Source organism: Diuraphis noxia, unplaced genomic scaffold (assembly GCF_037042655.1).
Source record: "Diuraphis noxia isolate RWA-SAM2 unplaced genomic scaffold, SU_Dnox_SAM2 contig0005, whole genome shotgun sequence".
Taxonomy (NCBI): Eukaryota; Metazoa; Arthropoda; class Insecta; order Hemiptera; family Aphididae; genus Diuraphis; species Diuraphis noxia.
In genome coordinates, this window is record NW_028301715.1 from 39,707,396 (window position 1) to 39,717,551 (window position 10,156).

At 26.8% G+C, this 10,156-nt stretch overlaps 2 protein-coding genes across 3 annotated transcripts; one reads left to right on the forward strand and one right to left on the reverse strand.

The window, feature by feature from the left end:
• Positions 1 to 336: 336 nt before the first annotated feature.
• LOC107169023 (palmitoyltransferase ZDHHC6-like) lies at positions 337 to 3,277 on the forward strand. 2 transcript variants are annotated; one of them, XM_089228988.1, is made up of 10 exons: positions 337 to 466; positions 536 to 711; positions 778 to 959; positions 1,021 to 1,105; positions 1,176 to 1,335; positions 1,419 to 1,536; positions 1,690 to 1,827; positions 1,919 to 1,984; positions 2,795 to 2,982; positions 3,041 to 3,277. In XM_089228988.1, the coding sequence occupies exons 2-10, from the start codon at positions 648 to 650 to the stop codon at positions 3,147 to 3,149; spliced, it is 1,110 nt and encodes a 369-aa protein (XP_089085114.1). In that variant the 5' UTR covers positions 337 to 466; positions 536 to 647; the 3' UTR covers positions 3,150 to 3,277. The 2 variants fall into 2 exon arrangements, with proteins under 2 accessions (XP_089085114.1, XP_089085113.1); XM_089228987.1 differs by lacking the exon at positions 337 to 466 and having other exon boundaries at positions 494 to 711.
• Positions 3,278 to 5,223: 1,946 nt separating this feature from the next.
• Positions 5,224 to 9,879, reverse strand: LOC107169022 (peroxiredoxin-6-like). The gene is made up of 5 exons (XM_089229428.1): positions 9,201 to 9,879; positions 7,152 to 7,308; positions 6,656 to 6,876; positions 6,516 to 6,594; positions 5,224 to 5,371 (listed from the first exon to the last, which is right to left on the reverse strand). Exons 1-5 carry the CDS (start codon positions 9,284 to 9,286, stop codon positions 5,231 to 5,233), a joined length of 684 nt encoding a protein of 227 aa, XP_089085554.1. The 5' UTR covers positions 9,287 to 9,879; the 3' UTR covers positions 5,224 to 5,230.
• Between the last annotated feature and the right edge of the window lie 277 nt (positions 9,880 to 10,156).

The following is a 10,156-nucleotide window of genomic DNA, read 5'->3' on the forward strand; positions in this document are numbered from 1 at the left end:
CACTCGAACATGCTTCAATACTATTAAAATAGATCAATAAAAAAATTTTCTATAATTGAACAATAATTATTTTCACTAATTTTCATGCCTTTACAATGTAAATCAAACAGAAATGGTTGCGAATATAAATATAATACAAAAATATTATTTGTCAATTTGTCATGCCGTCTTGTTGATAGTAATTTTATTATTATTTACCAACATGTTTTCTGGTCAAGATTTTTTTTGGTTTAAAATTAAAATAATTAAAACCGGGCTTAGGGGGGGGCCAGATTTTAATATTTACTACAATTTAGTTCATGGTTTTTTTTACAATAAAACAGCTCAGTAACGGCATTCTTCGCGCAATCGTGTTTTTAAACTTTTAAAAGAAATTTTTAGTGTACTGTGTACATGGTTTAGATCCAAATTTTGATGAAATGTCCTCTTAAGTCTTAACACAAATTATATTATCAATATTATCATTGTAAGTTGATAATAGATTACGGATTATGTATTATTTGTACATATAATGTTTTACATTTAAATACGACAGGTACATTTGCAGAAAGTTTAAACTTCAAAGGCTTCTTTCTATAATTATTTATTTGTACTTTGCCATCATGAACAATATATCAAATTAATGGAAAGTTATCGACTTGCTCAAAATGACTCCCGTACGTCAATCATCTTTGACAAGATTTGTCCATTGGGGACCAATTTTGTCGATTAGTAAGTTTTTAAATATTCGTATGAGTACCTTTTAGGTATTGTTATTTGATTATGCGTGTATTTCAGTAATTTACAAATTTGTAACACTGACAACGTTGTATTTTACGGAAATGTGGTGGCCATGTTTTGGCTCATTGGGAGGATTTCTCAATAATGTACTTTTGTTGACATTATTTGTCATCAGCTTTTCATGTTATTTGAAATGTGTTATTGTTGGTCCAGGATTTCTTCCGCTCAAATGGAAACCGGTACTATACAATTAAAAATTTTCTATTGCATAAAAAACTAAACTTGATTTTTGTTTCACAGGAATTGGAAAAAGACCAACAGTATTTGCAGTTTTGTACTATATGTGATGGATTCAAAGCACCCCGTGTTCATCATTGTCATAAGTGTACTAATTCAAAATTTTTTAAACCATTATTTGTTAGTTTGTTTTATATGCTTTAAAATTATTAATCTAGGTAACCGCTGTGTGTTAAAAATGGATCATCACTGTCCGTGGTTGAACACTTGTGTTGGTCATGCAAATCATCCATCTTTTGTTATATTTATTTTTGCATCCATAGTAGCATCTATTCAATCATCCACATTATTACTTAGGACCCTTCTACTTGTACTGGCGTAAGTAAGTTTTTTTTAAATTAATAATATATTAAATTAGTTTTAATCTTATGTGTTTTGTTTACTTTGCATATAACACACAGCCAATATGGACATCGGGTATTGGTATATTTTCCATTAAAGTTAACCCTTTTATGGCTTACTGCATTTGGATTAGCTATATGTTTAATCCTCACGCTCAGTTTATTGTTTTTTATTCAAGTGAGTGAATATTAAGTAACAAGTAACTATTCAAATAAATACCTATTCACATTCATAACTTGTTATAAAACTTACAAAAGTAATATTTTATGTATACATGTAAGATATCAATGAAATTTTAAAACTACATAAATATTCTATTAATTCATTTAGATGAAATATGTGCTAAAAAATTGTACCAATATCGAAGACTGGATTGTGGGAAAAGCAATATCAAGACGTGAACAAGATCGGAATTTGCCACCATTTATATATCCATACAATTTGGGGAAATTAAATAATATTAAAGCAGTTAGTATATATTTTGTAAAATTATTAATTTTTTTCTTTTGCTTTGAAATGCATATTAAAAAATTCTGATCACACATTTATTTATTATTAGTTTTTTTCTAAAGACGATGGTATTCACTGGGCAGTACGTGATGATTGTGGTGAATATGATTTAACGGTAAGCAAATATATCAAAATATCAAATAACACTTTTTATATAATAATAGTGTACATCAATTATTAGAAGTAACCAATAGAATCAATTGCTTGTTTATTTTCATTTATAATACAGTAAACACAACTAACAGACACTTTGCAATACCAGGTTTAGAAACAGGGACGTCATGCTCTCTACTTTCCAAGCAAAATAAATAAGTAATTTGGTATTGAGCCAGTATGAAGTTTCTTAATTTTGAGCTCCAAAAGCGTTATTTAAATTTAAAATTTTGTAAAACTATGTTTCATTTATTCTCAAAACAGATGAAGCTTTGGCATTCTAAACTTTTATATTTTTATTATATTAATTTTGTGTTTTTGTATATCATAATATTATTGTATAGTTTAATTTTGTTAATGTAGTTGTTTTATTATAGATGCAGTTTTAATGAATTTATTTTCGTTTTATCTAGTGTGAGTACATTTTACTATCGCCATTGCCTGTTTTTTTTTATTATTTTTTAAATAAAGATTAATATAAGTATTCACTATTTGGAAATTTCCCCAATGAAAAGCAGAGAACATATCCTCATTTACAAAATAACTTATAATTTTAGAAAGTGTCTATTAGGCATGTTTATTGTATTATTATAAATTATAATAAATAAGCAATGAGGGTTTTAAGTTTTTTTCAAACAATTCTACTGGTTACTTCTAACAATTACTTCTAACAGTTTTAGCTATTATTATGATTTCTTGTAACATAACAAGGATTACTATTTCTTGAATTGAGAAGCATACAATATTTTATAAAATTATATAATTTTTAAAGATTGAGCAGTTAGAACAAAAATTAATTAAAGAATCGTGGAAACAACCTATGGTAGTAATTAAAGAATACAATGGCAGATGGTTTCCATTAATGTTTGGTATATGTGTTTGTTGTCAAATACCATGGACTGACGAAACACGAATGCCATTAAATGTCGGTGAAATTGTTCAAGTCACTAGATTTAGAAAGTAAGATATTTTGTTAAAATATTTTTACTTAAATTAACAGTTAACATTTTTGTATCAGATACTGGATGTATGGCCATAAAAATGTTTCCAATGGCACTCGGGTACGAGGATGGTTTCCAAAACCTTGTGTGTATTCAATTTCTAGTACATTGAAGAAAGACAAATAAACTTTTTTAAATGAAAATTGTATTTGCTTTATATATATGTATATAATAGATACTTGATTTGTGTTACTTGAGTTTTTTTTTTGAAGACTTTGTAATATTTTTATTAAAATTCAAATATTAATTTATAACATTGGATTTACTTAATAATATTTTTTAGATTCTGAACGAAGTGATAAATGTATTGATTTTACAATCATGTGTTATAAGTAATAAGTAGAAAGCAATTATGTAAGTAATTAATGTAAATTTAATATGTAACGCCGGCTAATAACCATGTAGTTGATGCCATAAACAATTAATAAAAAAAAAAAAAGCGGGTAAGTCGTGGATGTCGCTCTGCTGTACTGTAGGTTACTGTAATGGATGGGATTAAATTTGAATGCAATGATAGGTATCATTGTATACGAAAAACGATTCTGAACGGAGATGATTTGTCAGTCTAGGATATATTATATTTAAATATTGTCATATATTCTATTTTGAAACAAATATTTTATTTTTCAATTAAGACGCATTTTGCATAAGACATGGTTAATCAATTTTTCCAAAAACATTGCATGTAGTTATTATAATTCATAATACCTTATATTATCATAGATATACATAGAACAGTATATATATATACCTGGTTTGAGGATAAATCATTATCATCATTACGCGATTTCAAAAAAATTTAAAACTCAAACGCTCAAAACATTTTTCCTATAATGACGCTTCAAATTTTCTCTATAGCTATTTGAAGCAAAACTTGTGGACACTTGGTGTTAAATTGTATAACCTTAGATACAAATAAAAACAATATTATGAATTTTGAACTACAAAATAATTTGTAAATATTCATGGTTTTGACAAATTTTTGTCAATATTTGAAATTCAAATGCTAATAAAAATTTAATTTGAATTTCCGGTGGACATTTTTTTTGTGATTAAGATTGGCAAATTTTTAAGGAATCTTGTATTAAATTTTCAAATCTTAGATTTAAAAAGAAAATCTTTTATGAATTTCGATCTAAGATAATTTGAAAATTGCCGTAATTTTTACGTATTAAGTCAATATTTGAACTTCAAATGCTAATAAAATAAAATTGTGCCTATGTATTTTTATAAATTTTTAATTACTATAAGAATAACTAATGTGGAACTTTGTATTCAATTTTCATGTATTTTGATAGGGCCAAAAAAATTTTATCAACCCTTCAAAAAAATTGAAAATTTCAGTTGTCTATAAATATCTCAAAAAAAGTCAAAATATTTTTAAAATTAAATCATGTAAACAAAATGCCAATCTCAATAACTGATAAAATTTTCACGTATCTACGACTTACACTTTTTGAATACTAACAAATATTTAAAATCGTTTCAGGATAAATCGTTATCGTTACGCTATTTCGTAAAAGTTTAAAATTCAAACGCACTTAAAATTTTTCCTATAATGATGCTTCGAGTTTTCTCTATAGCTACTTGAAGGAAAACTTAGTGTTGTATTTTTAATCCTTAGTTATAAACGCAAAAAAATTTATGATTTTTCAACTTCAAACTTACTTGCAAATTTTCGCGTCTTTGGAGGATCATAAATAAAAAATTCTTAATATTTTTCTAAATAATCGGGATAAACAAACTAAAAATTAACCGAAAAACAGGAAATTTTACGTACAATCAGTTTTCGACAAAATCGATTTTGATTTTTGATGTAACTTTAAAATGAATGACCATTGATACATGAAATTTTCACTGAATGTTTATATAAGTACCTATATTCTATCCACCATGAAATTTTTTAAAATTTTGACTTAAGTTTAACTATTCATCGGTATATGCAATTTTCAATCATTATTAGTTTTTTTTAAAATTAAAATCAATAAAAATTTATTTTTGAGGCAATAAATATAAAATAATGACAGTTGATACTTCACTATGATAGCTCAACAATAATTCATTTTGGAATACTTACAAATTCAAACATTGATAAATTATAATTATTTTAAAATTGTGAAACTTTTTATAAAAATAAGTCTGATCAATTCTATAGAACAATTTATTATAGTTTCCTGTCAATTAAAAATTTGGAAATCCATTATTCTTTATTTTTTATTAAACTCTATTTTCGAAACAATGCGCATATAATCTTTTCCTGATGGTAATTCAATAACTGTGGCAGTAGGAAATTTTTTTTCAATTTCATCTTTACTTATTTTTGGCGATGCTAAGCAATCCATGATAGGCTATAAAAAATAAATAAAATTATAGGTTTGCAATTATGATTTATAAGTTATATAATAATATAAAGCACAATTAGTCAACACCAATTAAAATTAAAATTACATTACCAGCTAATGTAACATACTAATATCTGAAGAATGAAATATTTTTATATTATTATTTATTACAAATAAACATGATTGAGTAAATAACAAAGTTTATTATATTATTACCACCCCTATATGATAAGTATATTTTTAATATTATAAATATCACAAATTCAAGAAAAGGCTTTTAAGTTTAAAATCATTAAACCTAACTCATTATTGTTTTGACCATAGATCATATATTATATGTATGTTTTCAAATTGGTTTCTAGAATTGAGTCATAATAAAAAAAATGTAGGAAATTTTATTGTATTATAGGAATTATAATAACTATAGTTACCTACTACCCAAGTACTTTGTACCATATAAATTATAAATGTTTTTGATTTATATTGGGTTTGTGTATGTGTATTTATTGTAATTTGTCCCAATTTAATTTTAAATAGTTAGGAAAACGAGTACTTGCACCGTGAAGTAGGTGTGAGAAAAGATAATTAAATAATGTAATTAGCTTTTGCTGAAATACTCAAAATGTTTCTTACGAGCCACGTTTACTGCAGGTTTTATATATTTTTTTTATTACAAATTGACATTAATGTATTAGAATTGTAAAAATCAATTATTATTTTGTATAGTTTGTAATAATGTTTAAATTTTTAGATTTTTTTACATCTTATTCAAATTATATCTATAGTTAATATGTTAAACTAATTTTATTTGTTTTTTGAATGGTGGTTTTTAAGAAATTAGACAAATATGTGGACTATCTTTTTTTTGTCACATGAAAATGGAAAGGCGAAGTAATAATTTTGTTATAATTATAATCAAATAACGACAACGAGTAAAGTACTTTACCCATCACCAGTGATACTAGGTGCTAACATACGTAAAAATATAATACAAATTTTTCTTTTTAAAAATAAAAGGTATGGCTAGCCGGCTAGTTACTTTAAGCATATAAGTTTAAGGCCTTAAGGTATATCTCAAAGGATTAAATTTTTTTATCACTTAATAAATAATTAAGACGTTTATATTTTATAATAAACTGTAGATACATACTTTCCACCCGCAAGGAGTAAATAAGTCGTTGCTGAATTTGAAAGTCAGCTGTAATGCATCAATGGTTCTAAAAATTTCACTAAAAAGTAAAAAATTGTTTCGGTCAATTAAGTTTCAAACAAGTAAAAAAGATAGGTTACTCGAAGTTACGTCCAATGTTTTCAGGGTAAAAATGTATGAGTTGGATGGTCATGTCAGGTGCCAAAACAAATGCTGCTCTGCATGGTAAAGGTATGCCGTCTTCATCGATGCATTTTGCATTCAATACGTTCAAGTATAAGGAAATCATACGATTACGATCTGACACAATTGGAAATGGAAATTCTTCGTCAAATTTCATTCCACTCACTTTCTTTATATCCTTAGTAAATAGATATTAAAAATTAATTAGAACACTATAACGTCTGTCCTCTATAATATTTAATAATGTCCAAATATTTTTAATTATGGTATTTTACCTTAATTATAGCCTATAGCCTATAGGTAGGTATACGTATAATTTATTGTTTTAAATTTAAATAGTGTATAAATAGGTAAGGTATTTTTTTACTAAACACATTTGGCATTATAAACTATGGTAATTATATAATATATTTTTGCTCAACAATAATTTGTAATATAATATATTATATTTACCTCTATCCATTTAATGTGAGAATCAATAGAATCACAAGACATAGCCAACATTTTTATACCTCGAGATTCAAATTCATGAAAGTCTTTTACCAATCGACTCAGCTCATCCGTACATACAGCAGAAAAATCGTTTACATAACATACCAACAAGCCCCAGCTACAAAATTAATCATAAAACAGTTATAAACAATTACGCAAATCACAATTTCTATTCATAAGAGCAGAGCCGCGTGCTCATATTAAGCTATCTATTTAAGTATTTACTCAAGCTCAGGGTCTAGAATGTGTAAGTTAAGTACCTACCTACTCTTCACTCCTAATATAGGGATGTAAGTGATGCAACACAATGAAGATTAAAACACCTTTTTTATGACACGAGTATGCAAATTTGTTGGCGTATCAAACAATTAAAATCCAAAAAGAAAACAAAAAAACCTACACAATTGATTATAATAAACTGCGATGTTGAATTGTTGACATTTTCAATTTCGAACAATATTATACAAAAGCACTTATTTAAATAATTCAAAATATGGTACGAATTATAAATTTCCGTTAAATTTTAAATGATTGGTACTACCTATATAATATTTAAAATCCATATAAAAATAAACTGAAACTTTTTTAAACGCACTATATGTGAGATGTGACACAATTATAGGTGAACGTCGATCGAACACTACTTAAACTGAATTATTTATATAACAATCTTGGAATCGTTACAAATTGTTACAAAAAAAATTATTTAAGTTTCAAACAATGCATTTTTATTTTGTATTCGTAATGTTGAAAAATAAAAACGATGTTGTTCTTAATATTATTTTAAATTCTAATCTTTATGGGGTGAAAATTTAATTTTTTACTTTTTTATATTTATGACTCTTCGTTGTATGTCTACTTTTATATATAACAAACCAGTGGCGGATTTAAGGGGGGGTCCAAATGGCCTCGCCCCCCCCCCCATTGGCATAAGTTAGGTTTTATTATTTTTTGTTATTAATTTTTATAATTTTATCTTTTATATTGTTTCGCTCAAACACATTATATTATAATTTAAGAAATATTATCATTACATATATTTTATATTATTATTATATTATCATTATTCATTAAGAAATTCTCCCAAACATATTACTATTACTTTTATTATGCGGGTATAAAGACATTTCGCCTTAACGCAGACGGCAGACCGGCTATTTTTGCCATGTATCGTTCTTACTGGCCATCGCTATCTTATTTTATTTGTAAGACGATTCTCACTAATCCATTTCTATATTGCTATTATCGTTTTAAATTGTTTAAGAAAAAATTTAAGATTTGCATTTTGGACTATGGGCCCCCCTCCCCCCCCCCCAAAAAAAAAAAAAAAAAAATTAAATCCTGGATCCGCCACTGTAACAAACATACATCTACCTATCATAAATAATAATACGAACATATCATTATTGATGTATGAGGTACATGAGACATAACCCACTTGGTCAAATGGCCAATGACTACAAATGTATATTGTAACTTAAGAGGACGCCACATGGCATTTGTTTTCTCCGCAGAAGACTATGGCAAATTTTACGTTCACAATAATGCATTTTAATCTGTAATTTTTAAAATTATATTATTTAGGGTACCTCGGAGGATTTTATTGGTATTATTATTTTTAAGTAATATTAAAATGTAGAAATAACAGTTTAAAAATGGTCATAACTTAGGTACATACTTCAAAATAATATCAATAAAATTTTCCGAAATGCCCAAGATAATATTCTTGCCTTTAAATTGTATAAGAAGTAAATTCACTATATTTTTTGATATTACAGAGTAAAAATATGTATGATTGTGAACGCTAAATTTGGCATGTTGAAAGTTTGTAAGACGGAAAAATTAAAAGCCTCTATAGGTTTCCTTAGGCTTCCTCTAATAAAGTTCGTTCCTTGGTTCGTTCATTCGTTAAACGGATTTTTGTAGGGAAAGTCACTGGACTTAAAAAAGTGTTGAGCTGGACCACGAGGGGATAATAATAGTTCTCTATTGATCTCTACAGTTCCTCACCTGCCTCGAAAGTACTCGTGTACGCCAAAGTCACCAGTGGTAGTCTTTAGGCTAACATCCGCCATTGTCTGTCCTATTCTTAACATGTTATTCCAAATTACAGGTAATGTGCGTTAAACCGTAAGAATTTTTTTTCCTTTGATTCTCCAACGATATAATAGAAAAATAGGTGAAAAAATTATTGTGGTATAAGTATAACACCAAACACGGTTTATAAATAATCTAATGATATTAAACAGAGTAGGTACGATTACAAAAAACATTTGATTTTAATTTTAACACATAGGTGTTTTTAATGTAATTATATTACCTATTATCATTTATCTATCAATGCTATATTATAGTCTAGAGATCACTGTAAAAATATGTAAATACGTTAATGAATTTTCGGTTTTTTCATAATGGCCAACAACAAGACGTATTTATTTTATGCAACGGTGTATCGAATTTCAAGGACTCGACGTGAGTTCGAATTTTCGAATGCCAATGATGATCCAAAATTGTAAATATGAATTCCAATTTCCAAGAATTGAGTAAGTTTTTTAGCGGCATTGATACTCTTAGTTGCCCGGTAATGTCATTGAGTAATATGTATTATATAATCTTCATAATAATTACTTAAAATAATTAATTTATAATAGTTATAATAGGTATGTTATTGTCTATGTGTTCAATATAACATTTCTCGAAACTAGTTGACCAGTGACCAGTGAGGCAGTGACCACTAGTGCGTAAGCGTAATAATTTCAATCCGTTGCACATTTTCTATACGTCTAAATACGTAGAGAGTCTAGATAATAATTATCTAGGCTCTCTAGCCTAACCTAACCTAGCGCTAAGCCATGAGCCATGGTCTAAACCACGGTTAAAGATATATCTTTAATCGTGGTCTAAACTCAGTAAACTCACTAAACTCTAGTCTAAACTCCATTAAAAAAAATGATGAATTTTGCTTT